The sequence below is a fragment of the Serinus canaria genome, chromosome 2 (assembly GCF_022539315.1).
Source record: "Serinus canaria isolate serCan28SL12 chromosome 2, serCan2020, whole genome shotgun sequence".
NCBI classification, from domain to species: domain Eukaryota; kingdom Metazoa; phylum Chordata; class Aves; order Passeriformes; family Fringillidae; genus Serinus; species Serinus canaria.
The window spans coordinates 69176902-69194039 of record NC_066315.1 but is presented as its reverse complement, the minus strand read 5'-3'; the positions used below and the strand labels follow the sequence as shown (position 1 = coordinate 69194039).

At 42.8% G+C, this 17138-nt stretch overlaps 1 protein-coding gene across 2 annotated transcripts in view; it reads left to right on the top strand.

Moving 5' to 3' along the window:
* Nucleotides 1–309: 309 nt before the first annotated feature.
* GMDS (GDP-mannose 4,6-dehydratase) overlaps nt 310–17138 on the top strand; it is a 408287-nt gene continuing 391458 nt past the window's right edge. The window contains exon 1 of one of the 2 annotated variants that reach the window (XM_030235341.2): nt 310–659. In XM_030235341.2, coding sequence (XP_030091201.1) covers nt 546–659 — 114 coding nt within the window. In that variant the 5' untranslated portion in view covers nt 310–545. The remainder of the gene's footprint in view (nt 660–17138) is intronic. The other variant, XM_050970557.1, reaches the window with a different exon arrangement.

The following is a 17138-nucleotide window of genomic DNA, read 5'->3' as shown; positions in this document are numbered from 1 at the left end:
CCGGCCCCGCTGCCTCACGCAGCACCGCCGGCGCATCCTCCGGCCCGACACGCGGTCAGGAAGTCGGGCAGCCTCACTCCTGCTCCTCTTCTTCCTCCTCCTCCTCTTCTTCCTCCTCCATCTCCTCTTCCCCCTCCTCCGGCCGCGCCCCTCCCCGCTCGCTCTCAGCCAATTACCGCGCCAGATTTCGGCCCCGGCGCATCTCCCGCCCCTTCAGGGAAGCGCCGGGGCTCCTGATTGGCTGCGGGGTCGGGCCGGGCGGCGGGAGCGGTGCCGAGCGCGGGGCGCGCTCCCGGGCCGCGCGGCGGGAGCGCGCCTGCGGGGGGCTGCACCTGCGGCCGCTGCGGGCGGGGCGGGGCGGGAGCGAGGGCGGGCGGGAGCGCGGAAATGCCGCGGCGGCGGCGGCAGGGGCAACGCAGGTAATCTCGGGTGCTGGCAGGCATCCTCCCCTCTGTGCCCGCCCCCAGCGCCGGGAGCCTCGCCCCGGCGGCCGCGCCTCCGCCCCGGGATACCTCCGCACCTGGGACGCGCCCGCCTCCAGGAGGATGGCACAGTCCGCGGCAGAGGAGGCGTGTGGCTGCGTCGCCGCTGCACCGGGAGACGACGGCGAGGAGATGAACGGCAGGAAGGTGGCTCTGATCACCGGCATCACCGGGCAGGTAACGGCGGGCGCTCCCCTGGTTCACGTGCCCTCCCGGCGGCGGAGGGACAGGGAGAGGGGATGGGAAGGATCCGCCCCGAGGCGCCCGCAGGCAGCCGTGACTGGGGCAGGCCGTGGGAGAGGGGCGGCGGAGGGCTCGGCGTGGGTCTGCCCGGCGCCTTCACTCCCGGGCCCCGGGACGCGTTCCCAGCCTGGTGCGTTCCCAGCCCGGTGCCCGCTTCCCTTCCCCGTTGGTGCCGCCAGTTCCGCGCCGGGCTGGAGCTCCCTCTGACAGCCCCCGGCTGGGTCAGAGGCGCACAGACCACCTCGTGGGTAGGGCTTGTCTGCCCGGGGGTCTGTAGTGTTGTTCGGCTGGTGTAATGAGATGGGGTGCAATGCTTTTTTTGTCTCCTGTCTGGACTGTCTTACAGTAGTCTGTACCAGGAATTCCTGAGAAATCAGCTAAACATGTGCAGGATGAGGTGTGAAGTGAGCATCGCTGAAAAAGGAGCAGCACCTAGGAAAGACAGTACAAGGAGCCAGTGTTGGGATTCTTCATCCTGAAGGTCTGCAGTGGGGAAGGTACCAGTGCAGGTGTGAGGCAGCCAGCGTTGGTTGCGACCTGATGAGGCTTGTCACTCAGGAGGGGTGCTCGTCACTTGCCACTGTGACACACTAGGCAGCCACGCATATACAGTCAATACCTGCTTTATCCTCAAACCTAAATGGATGACAAAAGCATTTCCCCAGGCTACCTGTTTTGTATTTGTGTACGTTCATTGCAGTCTTCAATTTTTTTGGCTATATTACTCATAGGGATAATGATGCTCTCAGAGTCCTGGTGCTTTGAGCAGAAGGTGCAGGAGAAAGATAGAAATCACAGTCTCTCTTGGAGCAACTTCTGCATGATGAAAAAAGATATGATGGTGGTGAGTTTTAACCTGGTGAGGTGTGCAGGAGGGTTGATATGTGCAGTCTGTGGCTTGAGCTGCTGCACTTCCAGTAGGCAGCTGGGATAGTTGGTTGGGCTGTTTGTGCACACAGAGATCTGCATTGCTCTGTCTTTGCTGGCAAGTGGGTGCTAAATGGAAAGTTGTCCTGGACATGCTTACTCATATTTGAGGAACATCTGATTTGCAATGTAGATACCTCCCACTACCTGGGAAAATTTGCTCTCCTTTCACATTGCTTATCTCCAGGAGCATGCTGGTACTGAATGACTTCTGCTTGGAAGGTGTATCTCCTGTGATTGGCATAACTTGTTAAGTAAGTGATGTATAGTAGCCATTAAGGCTCATTTTAGAATCCCAGTGGAACAGCATTTTTTCTTTATGGCTTGCATTTAGTCAGTGACAGCTACATACGTGGAAGAACTTCTTTCCCTTCAACTGTGACTTGTCCTGGTATGCTTGCAGATCCACTGTGAGGTGCTGGTGTGGATTGTTGAGAAGTCTATGAGCACTGTGAAAAAGTACATGTCAAAACAAACATGTTTGTTTGTTTTACTCTGAAACAATCAGTGCTCTCTCTGTTTTTATCTTAGAGTGGAAGAACCAGTGTTCTTCGTGAGGGTGTAAAACCAGAGACTAGCTTTTCATTTGCTGTCTGAGGGAACCTGCACTGTGCTTTGAACATTTACCTGCTGCTTGTGTTTCGCCTCATTATGTGTGTTCTTGCCACACTTTTTGGTCCATGCTCTTCTCATGGGCTAGCAGCTGCCTGCCAATAACAAGCTGGGGAGAACCCTCCAAGGGGCTGTCTGAGAAAGAGATGTAACTATGTCTGAGAAGAGGAAAAACTAGTGATCTCTATGTACTAACACTTTTGCTTGATGTTTATTTCTAGCAAGAGCACAGTCAGAGCTTTCCCAAGGACTCCTTTGGTTCTGTGTGAAGTCTTCGAGGTTGTTGGCAGAAGTGCATTTCTCTTCATCAAAGATAGTAAGTTAGAGGCCTGTAGCTACAACACCACGATTCTTTCAGTACTGTGTTCTCTGTATTACTTTGTTTCCAAAGCAGCTCTTCCTTCTTAGCCTAACTTTTGGCAGGCGTATTATTTATCATTGGAACATGTGGAGAGCTAGAGCTAGGGAAGGCCTTTGCTGGGGCCATGAAGTTCTCCATAATTCTGAGATCAGCTGCCAGGATTCCTGGTCCATCTATTTTCTTAGAAGAATTTTAAAGAAAGTCATGTACTACTTGTTCCTTACCTTTCTTTGAAGAGGCTCACCCAGAAATGAGTGACTTGGATTTTGTTTCCTGTGTGAGAAAGGGAGATTTGCATGTCTCTGTCCCTGAAGAAACAGTGCAATATGTTTTTAAGCTTAGTTACCATGCGTAAAATGTACAAATATGCTGAAGTGGAAGCTAGAGCTCAGGCAATTATTTTAACAACTGTGCTAAAGAGTATTGGCCTGTTTCAAATTCTTCCTTTAACTGGTGCTCTTTCAGAGTGGGAGGTGAAGGCTTGGATCTCTTCAGACTGAAGGTGGTATAGAACAGAATTGGATGGTAAACTCCCCTTATTTAAACTATGCCCTTTCTGCTCCAGCAAAAAACAAGCTGGCATAGTTGAATTGTATAAGGAATCTGCTTTTGTTTGTGTGTGGCCACTGTTCTCTGGGAGTGTTTGCTGAAGTAATGCCCTGTAGGGCCTGGCCCATAAGGATAGGTGGAAGATAAGTATTGAGCTGGATGTGGACCATGACAGTTTTGGGCAATTGTGGAGTAGGGCTTTTGTTGTTAGAGTACTCTTGGGCCAAGCGAGGTGCTGCTTGAACTGTAACAGCCCTTCCTGAGTTGAGATGATGCCACAGCAGATGTGTCTAATCATAGTGCTGGAGTCAGACAACTCATTATTTTTCAGAACTTCTGTGAACATGTGGATTGTTCACCTTTTCCACTGACAAAAGCTGGGGTTTTCTCTCTAGGAAGGAGAAGAGTTGAGCTCAGATAGTTATACTTTATTGCTCTTGATAATGGAGCAATTGACTGATGATGCAACTTTTAACCTGGAATTTAACACAGAGATGTGGCACAGCTGAAACTTCTGATTAAGGGATTTTAGTAGGGTTAATGAGACTTTACAGCATGCCAGGATGGGCTGTCTGCCACAAGTTCATCTGTTTAGTGGGAGACTGGAGGCACATGCCATTTGCCAGCTTAACTTCACCTGTTAATGAAATCCATTCTGGTGACTTGCTTTTCTTCTAGAGAGAAGACATTTAGAGGGCAGGTGTCTGCAAGGGTGAATGTGTTATTGATAAGAAGGTGAGTTTGACCTCTGGCCAGATAACAGGAGGAGTTTGCTGTATGCATGGTGAAGCCACAAAGGAGAGCATATTCCATAATTCTATGATCAGGACTTAAATGGCATTCTGGCTTCAAGGGCTGAACCTTAGTTTCTATTAAATCGAAGTAGATATTTCAGCCTCTACAAATTCTGCATTTGCCCTTGGAGTTATGGTGAAATCAGTATCATTCTAGCCCTTGCATTGCTGATAAGAGACTCTAGGCATCTAGGAAGTGGTGTTATATAGTCCTTTTGCAGTATTGAGATTTCTCTTATCTTTCTCACGCCACGGCAGTGAGATGAACCACATTTCACTGTTTTGCTAAAATGACTTCCAGAGTGAGGCAGTTGCTGTGGCTAGATGGATGAAACATTTCTGAAGTGTCATGTAGGTATTGGTGGGCTGGTAGACTACTTGTGAGTAATGCATAGCACTGTTTTCTTCATTTAAAGAGAAGTATTTTAAATTAAACAGGCCTCTTGTGTGTGTTAAATTGAAAATAGTTTAAAAAAAAAATCTCAAAACAGCTTGAATATGACTAAGAGTGTTTTCACAATGCAAAATAAACGTGCTGGACTTTTCAAACCTTGCTAACTTGAAGAGTTACTCTGTAAAAATGGGAGTTTTGAACCAAATACTGGTATTACTAACAATGTAATTCTAGTTATGCAAACATGCCTTGTTGCTCAAACCAGGAAGCTACAAAAGCAGTACACTTTTAAAGCATAGCTTTCCAGAGCTTGTGACTAAATACCTGTTAAAATTGCACTTAAATATCTATTCAGAATGTCTGATTGCACTGCAGTTAGTCTGATTGTCTTTCTTAAACTGATACTTGTGGAAGTATTTAGATACTTGACTTCTTGGAAAAGTACCAAGAAATAATCTGTCTGAGCCTAACTCTGAGGTTATATGTTGATGTTTCTACTTTTCCCACTTGGCCCCTGGATTATGAGCAGCAAATATATCTATCTGCATTTGGTGCTTTCCTAGGGGAGGCAGCAAGGTAGAGCAAGATAGTTCAGCAGGCACTTCAAAGCTCAGTTTTCTGTGAAGCAATGCGTGAGAGTTCAGTGTCAGTACATGCCCTGAGGCTATTGCAAACGGAGGATGAAGGGAGCAGTTGTGTCTCTGCCTTGTGAGAGTTCTTACTAGCCCCAGCCTCTGCTCCTTTGCCTGCAGTCCTGTCAAATACTGCTTCCATTTGGCCAAACTTTAAGGCAGCAACCTGAGAACTTGCAACCAAGCCTGAAGAGAGCTTAAAGAGTTGGGTCTGCCTCTGTCTTTTGTATGGAAAGTTCAGTTGCTTACAGCCTTTGCTGTTCCTCTAACACACCAAACCCTTATACATGTGTACTGCAAGTTTCATGCCACAGTTACAATTCACAGTTGGAGAAAGGTTAACTGTATCAAGAGAGGGGGGGAAAAAGATACTGAGAAAGCAAGATTTGATGTTGTAAATTGAGATGAAGTTGTTGGTTTTTTAGAAATTTGGCTGTTGAGAAGAAACTGAGCAAGACAGACTCAGTGGGGCAAAGTACAGTAATAACAGAACATGAGTCATTGCTTAGTGTTAAAAACAGCCCCTGAAATGAATATAGGCTGGTATAGGGTCATATACTATAAAACTCTTTGATACTCTGTGGCTAAAATAAAATAAATGTTACTAAGAGAAGAGTAGTAGAGGAAACAGTTAAACAATGTTTATGAAAACTTCTTTCAGTATTGTGACCAAACTGAGAGGTGGCAATCTGTGTCACTGGAGAACATGTGTATACCTGAAAAACACAGGTAGAGAAACATTATAGCCTGTTGTACCAGAGGCAGGATGTTGGTTTGCCAGAAGGATAAAATCAGAGGGATTGGTTTTTTGCATTGAAACAGGAGGATAATCTTTGCTGAAACTGGCTAAAGGTAAATATTAGCATTGCTGCCATTTCATTAAAACAAATAGTCTTAGTTTCTGAGCAAAGCTAAATATTAGTATTGCTGCCTGTTCATTTAAACAAATATTGTCTTGTTTGAAGCCAAGTACTCCACTCCAGTTTCTGTCTCTAAGTAGCCAAGAGTTGTCTTCAGCGAGGACTTCATGTGCATTGAAGATCCTTGTCATAGTTTGAGGATGCAGAGATGTAGAACACTGAATTTAGCCACAAACTTAAATGCAAGTCTTCTTTAAACTTGGGGGGGGGTATATGTTTTTTTAGGGTGGCTTTTATTGGATTGGTTTGTTTTAAATGAAGAGGATATCAAACACAGAAGAAACTGACTACAGAAGTTGAGTGTCTGTCCCTGGAGGCACACAAACCAAATAGGACATGTTGCACTTGTTGACTCTGTTTTCAGCAGGGATCTTGAACTGCACAGAAGTCCCTTTCAAAATGAGGTTGTATGATATTATAACCACTCCACAGGATTGGAAGTGGAACCACCTGCAGTTTGTGGCAAGATGGCATAAGGGGCTTGTTGAAAATAATTTGCAGGAAATGAATAGTGGCTCTGGCATGGAACTAAGCTTTTCTAAAATATAAATCCAGGTATTTTCCCTTTACAGGATATAGATGAGGAGTGCTGCTATTGATAGTCATGCAAAACTCTTGAGAAGAAGGTATTTTACTGAGTAAAGTAGTATAACAAATACTGAAATGGAAGACTAGATTATTTTCTGAAAACAGAGACCCTATTTATACAAAGATGCCTGACTTTTGATTGCCTTGACTCCCTTTTGGAAAGAGGGGGGGCTACTAGATAGGCTAATTCAACTTCTGCAGTAATAGCCATCTATAAATTCATGATTCAATGCTTTACTCTTTCATATTCTTTATACTCCACACCAGTGTTTGCAGGGCTTTTGTCTTCTTCCAAAGTCCTGGGAGTTCAGGACTTTGGTTGCTCTCTGTGCCTGCCTGGGGTAGCTCATCTGTATTCCATTGCCTTTCAGAATAATGCAGTTAGTGGTGGCATTTGAACATAAGCTACCCAGAGGATACAATAAAAAGTATTACTGATACAGGATTAGTTCATGTGTGCCTTGATGTATTAACTTCCTTTTTTTCTTTCCACCTTTGCACAGCTTTGCTCAGTGTTTGTGACTGCCAGTGAAGTCTGTTCTTTAGTTGTATACTGGAGAGGGAAGCTCTGCTAGCCTGGCTCAGCTAGCAGGCTTTCAATTCGAGGACCAGTGCAGGCAGTCTGATTCCTTGTGTTTGATCATGATGTGTGCAGGATGTGGATTGTAAAACATTGAGAACAACAGGTGAATCATAAGGTACTGTATGCTGGGATGTGTACCTGCTGTGAATGTAGATAAAATCCTGAAAGTGTTCCAGGAAAAAGAAAATACTGAAGTTCCTGTTAATGGTGCTGAGGTATGAAACAGATGTACACATGCTGACCAAATAGGGTTTGGGGAGATGACTTTCTCCAGGCAAAATTTCTCATGATACCTGATGCTGTGGTTGGGGGCTATTTGACACTACTGCCTGCACTGACAGTCCAGGAGAACAGAATACCCCATTGCCAGCAGCATGAAGCTTGTTTAATTTTTGATTGTTTTGGGATTTTTCAATTTAATTAAGATGGTGACTGCTGGCATAGACAGAAACTGCAGTTCTTTATTTCCTAAAGCTTTAAAAGACCTAAAGGCTTCTCTTCTCCATGTACCTACAGCCAATCCAATCTGAATAGAGAACTCTTGTAAAAATCTTTTCCATATGACTTCATCTTCTACCACTAAATTCTGGTCCTTTTTTTTTTCCCTCTGATTATCTTTTTCAGATCCTTTTGTCTCTTGAGCTTTCTGCACGAGGGAGTCGCTTTCTTAGAAAATAGATAGCTATGCAGAAGGGCAAGGAAAAATGGAGTACTTGAACCTGATGACGGCCTATGTGAGAAATGCATCAAAGCTACCACTGTGATCCCTATAAATAATAAATAAAAGGTTGAATAAAAGGCTTTTCAGTGCAGTTGTGATACTGGTGTTCATCCTAGTGGTGCTTCCTGTTGCTCAAGACAAGACACCTTGTCTTTGAGGAGTACCAAGTCTGGGTTTCTTTGCATTTGCCTCTGCTTTCATTCAGTCTGGGAGGCAGGAAGTACTTTCTTTCTCTTGGCAATTCTTAGCAACCTTATCCCAACTTCTTCAGACTTCTGGGTCTGGAGTAGAGTCCTGATTAAGTGACTGTTCTTACAAGCTTGTCAGCTCAGTTTCTCCTACACTGTCCCAGCACAGCTCAGGCTTATTTTGGAAAGCACGGCTTCCTCGAAGCACTGGGTGGATGACGGCACAAGAGCAAGGTGGCGGCATGGTTGATGTTCAGCTTCCTCTTTCACAGGTGTATGTTCTCTCTTGCTCTAAATTTCTTCTTGCTACTTTGGTTGCTTTTTAGCCAAGTGAGCTAAATAAAAAGATTTTCTTTCTCTTTAATATTTTTGTCACCTCCTGCCTCCTTCATTGAATCCACTGATTGTTTTTTCAGACCCTCAGCTAAGGAATTCCTTTGGGTCGTATGTATGTGATCTGGAGGGTGCAGTTATGTCCAAATCTTTCAGTTAAGCAAAACCACACAAGGTGAGGTGAAAGAGTGGAATTCTCTCAAGTTTTCTGTTTCTGGAAGCCCTTATGGCTTGTTTCTTTTGAGGGTGTTCACAGGCTTTACAACCTCAATCCACAAGGAAGCTTGTAAAGCCTGCCAAACAAATTGATCTGAACTGGCTTATCTTTTGCACCTGTGCTTTTCACATGTGTTAAGCAACTGAACTTCCTCATATGCAACTTGAATGTTGTAACAATTTTAATTTAGTCACAAATACATGCAAATCGGTATACCCAAGGCAGGCTTCCTTCTTCAGGACTATTTCTTGTTAAAGTCTCATTATTTTCTTTTTCTTGATGGAAAATAGTAATTTTTCCTTGTAACTCAGTGTCATTTCACAGTAAGCAAAGTGTAAAAACACATCCATTGACTTTGAAATGGTTGCAGTTAGTTCAGTGATAAGTGCCATTAGATACTGTGTACCCTGAGACAACTCCAGTTTGGTGAATAACACGTGAATGGTAATGAATTTGCATTGTGCAGTCAAAGTTACTTGTGATATTGTCAGCTACTTCATTACAATCCTCAGCTAAGCACACTGGTTGAACAGGTATGTCAGCTGCAAAGAGGTGCTTGCCTTGGATGTGGAATGCCATAGATCTTAACATTTTGCAGGGGGTATCCAAGTAGATAAACCAGATTGTGCTGCATTTACCAAGCTTGAACACCTTTGAAATAACAGGAAAAATTATGCTTGTTCTAGAAAAATCTGGCTAACCACTAAGCATAGCCAGATATAATCAAATTTTAGGAAGTGTTTCTGCAGGGCTTTGCTTCAGCTGTCACTTGACCAATTTACTGCTGTTTGAAAATTCTTCTCAAAGAATTCCTACAGCCTGTGTGGTGAATTGTAATGCAGAAGGAAAAAATGATACCATGTTAAGTGTCTAGGTGAGTGCTTTTGCTGTAATGAGAAGATGCCTTGTTTCTGATGCACATCTGACACCTGCTCAGCTGTTAAAGAGGTGCCTCTTGGCTCTTGATTATGCCTCAGGTAAATGGTAACTGTTCCTGTGTATCCAGAGGCAGTCTGAGGTAGCATGTCACCATACTGTGAAGGAAGCCTTAAACCACCCAACCCCCAATTTAGAAAACAGTAGACAGGTTTTTTATTTGTTTTTTTGAGAGCTGACCCTTTTTTTTATTATCCTAGGATGTCTGAAGCTGTGCCAGAAGTACTTTGAAGACATTTACCACTTTATGAATGGAGATAAGCCTTTTCCAAGGTGTACAGATAGTATATATGTCTTGCAGAAAATAAAACACAAAGTCAAGAAGGAAATACTTCTGACTGCTCCTATACATCTTTTTTTCCCCCCTTTTTTTTCTGAATTTTATACTTCTAGTTTCATATGCTACAGTCCCTTGTGACTGTTACTCTAAGTCTTACTGTAAACTTCTGCTGGAGCTATTCTGGAACTGGGTAGCAATATCTGACTGTTTAGGTTGCTTTTTGTCAAATTACAGGCATGCTGTCAGGAGTGTAGGTTTTTTTGTTATTTTTTTTTTCCCTAGCATTTACTTGGTCCATGAGGAATCTCTTCAGGTGCATTAGCAATGGGTGGCTTCATCAGTGATGCTGGTGATGACCCATAGCTTTCTCTTAATTGAGATTTCTCTGTTGAAAGGATAAGAAACAGACACCATATCTTTGGCTGCTGCTGATCATCCTTGCTTTTTTTAGCACTGATATCCTCTCTAAGAGCATAAACATTACTGTGGAGCACGATTGGTTTTGAAAGCTGAAATTTCTGGGTATACTGTCTGGATTTCATACAACTAAATAATTGTGGTTTTGATGTAGTGTAATTCTTTCCATGATTACACAGCAATAGTCTGTCAATGTATTCCTGCCAAAACTTAGCATGCTGTTTGCCTCTGGAGCGAAATTCTATTAAAATACTACAAGAGAAGCAGTACGAAAGGGGTACAGAACTCTTCAAGCCTGCATGTAAAATCTGTACTCTTCCATCCTTTAGGTGCCTCTTTGAGGTCTCTCTGCTCTATGGGAATGCTTAAAAAGGTGCAGCTGAGAAGCTGCTTCGTGGAGCTGATTTGACTGTTACTGGTCAAGCATTGCTCTGCTGAAGGCCAAGCCTGGTCTTTGTGAGCAGACCTTCACAGCCTCTTGGCTAAAAAGTGGTTTTGTTCCCTTGAGTGTTTGAAATTATGCTGGAAGGTGGTCTTCGAAAAAGCAGTGGGGACTCTGTGGTTGTAGATCTGCAGGATCAGTAAAATATGGAATTTTATTTTTGAAGGCAAAATAAAGTTGGATAATTATTCTGATACGTGAAGGCAAGGAAGTTACAAAGACTAAGAGATAAACTTTGCTTTTGCCCTTGCTAGTCCACTTTAGGAAAGCAGTCATACTTGCAGCTGATCCGAGACTGAAAAGTTGTAACTCTGTGGTTGTGTTTCATGCATTTAATTTCTTGTGGTTACCTGTAATACATTAAATGTTTCTATGTTCTTATTGCAGCACTTTATAGTTGAAAATACAGTGTAACTGTTTAAGTCCTTTTTCTGCATTTTTCAGTGAGAATTTTTTACTAATTTGAGAGATTTTCATTATTCAAGAATAAAATAAGAATCTTAAGATTGTGTCTCCAAAATTACACTTGCTGTATTTTCATTAGTATTATCATGATGTTTTCATACTCTGTTTATGCTGAATGCCTGTTTAATAATGTCATAGAAGCCATCTTTGTAGAAATGCATTATTATGTTACTGGTTTTGATTTGAGAAGTCTAGCTAGAATTTCAAATCATTTAATTGCCTGTAGCTTTACTTGTTTAAACATTAGGAGAGATCAGATTATTCTTAAAATTGGAGAGTGACTCCAGTGGGGAAATACTGATTGCTAATTCCTTTTAGAGTGCAATTCAGCTTTGTCACACGCAAACTCGTGTTTTTCATCGTATTCAAAGTTCTCACATCTGTCTGCTTGATCAGTTAAAGACAGGTGCCACACAGACTTGGCAAATTGAAAGCAGATTTAAGACTACAGAAATTTCCTAATGATGCCATGGTTTTGATTTTGATAAATTGATAGAACTGCAAAATGATGGTTTAAGTGTTTATAGAAGACATGAAGGTGTGTAAAGCAGGAAATAAGAGTGTGGACATGCATTTGTAATACATCAACTGATGGGGGAAGCTGTGTAACAAGTACCTGCAGTGGTGGACAAAGAGCTTACTCTTGATACTGATTATGTAGGCTGGGTTTCTCAGAAATACTTGGTGTGACTTCAAAATGTGACTGAACTTCCACTAATTAGTCAAATCCATTTCCTTTATACAAGCAGGTGTTGCTGGTGATAGATTCTGCCATCTTAGCTGGGTACCTTCTTGCTTAACTGTTTCAACACCTGGGCAGGTTTTCTGGGCAGCTGTTTCAGTGAGTGAGAGCCCAGGCTTTTCTAAGCAAATGCAGGTGCCTACTTAGGCTTAGAGCACCTGGCTTCCCTATCTGCTCTGCTGCTTGTGAAAGGTTCTTAGGGTGTATTCCTGATGGGACTTAGACTTTTATTGTCCTGAGCAGCACCTCATCTTGCAATGAGGAGGCACTTATTTTATGGAAGGCACTTTAGAGGATAAACAAAGATGATAGAACTTGGTTACTGAAATTGCCTTCTGGTAATAAAAGCATATTGTGCAGTAAATCTGTTTATATGCAACTGAAGATATGGGGTCTGAGTACTTTTACAGGTACTGTAAGGTTGCTGCTTTGGAGTTAATCTGAAGAGGAATAGTGCTTCCAAATCCCTGCTTGCCTCCTGAGCATCAGCTGCACAGCCTCTCTGTTTCTTATCCTTTTTGTGTTTTGAGGGATTGACCAATGTGTTTAATTTTTCACTTTGCCTGATCTCAGTAATGTCTTATGTTGCTTTCATGTGTGTACTGTGACTTTGATGTTAAACCAAGTTTCCAGGCAGAAATTGAGTGGTTTTTCTTCCAAACAGTTTTGGAGGGTTGGTTATTGGCTGATGGAGACTGTGGTACTTGGCTGTGTAAGTGACTGTCCATCTTCCCCTTGTAAAACCTTCCTGTGCTTACTCACAAATGTTGGCAGCTGCTGTATTGTCTCTGTGTGTTGAAGGGCAGGATAGGCCAGATCATAGCCCGGGATGGTAAGAAAATTGAAAGAGTGATCAAAAGCCAATTAAGAGCAATTCTTTTGAGGGAAGTAAAAGCCCACATTCCTAGTGAGGGTCTGTGGTCTTGTGAGCCATTGATTAAACTGAGGGAAATGTCCCCTGTTTCATCCAGAGCAGTTCTTGACATTTCAGTGCTGGTGGTTTTGAAGAATTTTTTTTTTTCCAGTTGTTTTCACTAAGAAATAATTTGCACTTATGAGAGTGGTATTTGCTAATTATTTGACTTTGTGTGTGTTCAGCTTTCCTTCTGATACATTTGGGGTTGAAGGAAAGATGAAGAAGGGGAAAGTTTGTAAATCTACACAATTTGTCAGATGTATTGCCTTTAAGTGTTTCGAGTTCCATGTGTTCTTCTGATTGTCTCAATAAGGAGGCTTTGTTTTAATGTGGGATAAAGATAAAAAAATTTAAGAAATGCCAGGACGAAAAACTACTTTGTTTCTATCTTTACAGCAGGACTGTATTGCCTTTGTCTTTATGCTAATGGAGGAAACATAGCTCATAGTATGTATGTGTGTGGGAATCAGACTGTTAAAATTCAGTGTTGAACTAAATTATTTTGTTATTGCAACTAAGAGACGTTACTGCTTTTCCATACTGAGGCAGTCAAAGGTCTTAGCCTTCTAAGCTAATCTGTGATGTTTTTCATAATTTAAACTTAATAGCAAAATAGAACAAAATTCAGAGTGCTGGCTGTGCCTGAAGCATCAAAACGCACTGTGGAGAAGTTTCTTTTGGGTTGTGGTCAAATTCTGTTTAGGGTTTAACTCTGTTTTTTGTTTAAAAGAAGATGCTATTTTGTTGCAGGACCTTGAGTAATACATCCCCTAAGATGTGTTTGAAATACTGCATTTTTCCTGCTTGTTTGGGTCAGATGTGGATCTTGTATCAGCATAAGTGGGGCTGTTAATTTTGTGCATGCACAGGGCTAATCATTGCTTATTTGGTTATGGATTGCTTGCTTGAAGAATCTCAAATGGTGCTTTTTGAAACATAAATCTGTTAATGCCGTTCTGTGTTTAAGCAAAAGGTGGCCAAGTTACAAAGATCTATAGCTATGAAATGTGCATTAGAGGCAGTTTCTTTGGAATGCCTTTAATTCTTGAAGAATGTATGCCAAAACAGAACATCACAAAGTCTTATTTCTCTGTTTCTTGTGCTCAGAAACCAAGTTTCTGTCTTGCAGTGCTTATCAAACTGTCTTTCAAGGTGTAGTCCTGTTTGGCCACGATTGTTTCCCAAAACAATTTGCAGATTCTGGATCTTACTAATTGAAGATCATGTATTAAAAAATAGTTGACTCTTGTGGTTCACCCAGTGAAAGCAGAAACTGTGCTCCTGGGGATACTGGCTCAATAAGCTTGCCTCTGCTGAAGGCCGTTTTTACAGCTGGGTGTTAAAGTCATGAAAACCAAACTGCTGACACAGCCTTAATCACAGGGCCACAAGTAGCACTTCTTTGTTTTTGTGTGACAGTTTCATTGGTACTATTAATAGCTGGCTCCTTACAGGTGTTCGTGTATAATAATTCTTACAAGACAACACTTGGTAAGTTTTCGAACGAATCACTTTAATTCCAGGATTAATTTTTGAAGAGAGACCTTTTGGCTCTTTTTCCCTTTGAGGTTTTTGGTCATAAAAATCCATATGTTGAAAATGTTCATTATTTTTGATTTTTCAAGTGCAGCCCTGTGTTTGGGAGAAAAGCAGGGAGAAACTGGCTTGGCTGTGACAGTGGGCAGCCCCACTTTATCTGATGCTGTCAGTCTTGGAAAAAACATGGATCTCTGTTTTACTGCTCTGCCCTTGCTGCTGGGCTGGCAGGACAGTCTGGGAGGTGTAGCTGCAGCATTGCTCTCTTTGAGGAAATACCAGTTGTAGCAAAATGGTGAAGAAAAACTGGTATGCTTCTGTTTGAGACCCCAGCAAGGGTCTGTATATAAACTGTGTGTAGCAGTAAAGTCTTTCCCCTGTTCTTGCTGGGTGTACATGGGGATGTCTCATGCTTTTAGCAGAGCAGATGATGGAAGACAGAGTTCCCCTTGCAGAGCTTTCTGCTGCTCCCCTTTGGGTCTGGTGTGTGAGGTGGGGATGGGAGGACAAAGGAGTGACTGTACAGAAGGTGAATCTGGAACAGCTTAGGTGGCTATAGTCACTCTTCAGGCAGCTTGGAGAAACACCCTCTGTGGAGAGAACTGTAAAAGCTGCTGTTCCTCCTACGGTTATCACTGAGCCTCGTTTCACAGCAGCTGAGGGCTGGCACGCTGCCTCTACCAGGTAGTGCTGGTGAATGCAATAATACACCAGGACATAATTATCTTGACCTCTGGAGAAACTGAACTGAGAGTAATTTGTTTCAGAAGTGAGCAATTTTCTGTGTGTGGCTCCTGGCGTCTATAAAGCAAACAAGTCAGTGTTCAACTCCAGTTATAACCTCTCTGGGACTGCTGTTGAAATATGGCTAGCAGACATGGTGTGGTGCTGATACACTTCTTTCTCCCTGGCCTCTACCTGAGCCTTTTGACATTTGGAAAATGCATATGAAGTTTATGTGCAATTGATTATGCTTTGATATGGATTTCAAAAAGATTATCAGATACTGTAGTATGCATGTGTATATAGCTGCATCTTTAAAATGTTTAGGTTGTGAAGAACCTGATCTGGAGGGAGCTGGAAGCTCTTATTTGGTTTTTAAGGGATTTTGTAGTTGGAATGGCTTAATTAGGAAGGAGACCAGCCTTGCAGAACTAACACTCCTAATGTTGCTATCTTGTTAATACATTTAGTCACACTTAGTTTGTTAGTTATGAAGTAAAAGGCTGACTAATCCAGTGGAAATGTTGGGGAGCTGGTGGGGGGACTAGAGACTGAGGAGGAGAAATTATAAACGTAAAGGTTTCTGGTTCTCCTACCTCTAGTTTTGCTTGTTTCAATTGTCTGTCAGCCTTGCTGCTGTCAAGCCCAATCAAATGAAATCCTCAGCTGATGAGAGGTGGTTTTGCATCATCTGTGTCTAGGGCAGGAAATGGAAGATTGTGTGTTCAATGCTGAAGGTTGCTGATGAACTAACAGAGTTCATTAGCAAGACCTAGGAAAAGATGAGGACTCCTAAAACTTGCTCCAGCTGAAAACCTTTTGGGGCTTTTGTTTGGCCTTCACATGTAGGTGACCTTGGTTGGCCACACAGGTGTACTGAGTGCTGGGAAAACAGCAGGAATGGATGAAATGGGCAGTGAGAATGGAGGATAAAAGTAGGATGGCCCCTTTCAGTGGCAGCATGCAAGAGTGAAACTGTGTATTTTTCATGAACAAAAGAAGTATTTTTCAGGAAAGCTTGCTTACAGGTTGAAATAAGTGAATTGCTTTGTCTAGGTGTTTGCAGTATGCTGTGTATAAATTTGATACTCCTGAAGTAATGGTTAAAGGTGAAACATGGCAAGCTGCCTTAAGGTAAATATTGCTGCTCTGCATCAGCAGTTCTGGATTGGTATCATTAAATTCTGACTTGATTCCTTGATTGCTGTATTACCATGGTTTGATCATCATTGTCAGTACCTCAGCTGTACCTGGCTGTTTTTAGGATTCCACTTTTAAGCTATTTCCTGTGAATTCCCATGACAAAGTATGAACACTGGTGGCTGAGCTTTGTAGCGAGTGTTTTAGCGAGATTTTGTATATACAGAAGGTGCTTTGTGTCACTTCCTTAACCACTTTCAAGAAGAGCTGCTGTTCCAGACAGCTGTGAAAGGACCTTGTTGGGTGTCCAGACCTCTTGAGAGTGGAGTTTGAATTGGAGTAAGTCGGGTCTATGCTCTTTTCTGCTTCACTGGAAACTCTTAAATGCAGTGAAGCATGAGATGGGCACGGAAACTTTAGCCAGTTTTCTTTGTGATGGGAAAATAAACTTTGTATGTGTGAAGAATCAAGTGAGAAATTGTCATCAAAGGAGAGGGCCTAATGGCATAGGGAAAATAAGAAAATCCCAAATCTGCATGCAGAGCACTGCTTGGAACAGTGCTTGGGGCAGTGTTTCGCCTCTCTTCCTGCCAGGGACAGGAGGCTCGTGACCCAAAATTCCATAATGGCCATTCTCCATTTGTTGAACTTTATTTCATGTTGGTGTGAAAATTAGCAAAGAGCACTCTCCATTTTTCTATTTTGATGATTTTTTTTTTTCCCCTGCAGCATGATGCAGCACAGAAACTCAGTGGAGGTTCTGCTCCTCTTCCCTCTAAGGCTGATGATGCAGTAGCACTGTACTGCTCTTCCCCTTCCCCACCAGCATGCAGGGCTGTGCTGCAGTGGCACAGCAAACTTTTGTGCCTGGAGGATGGAGACAGTGGGTCTGGCTGGGCTGCCTTGAAAAGGAAGATGTGTGTGAAGGAGATATCAAAGGGGAAGGGTTTTTTAATAAAGGGGGAAATAGGTAATAACTTGATAACTTTCTTGGTAC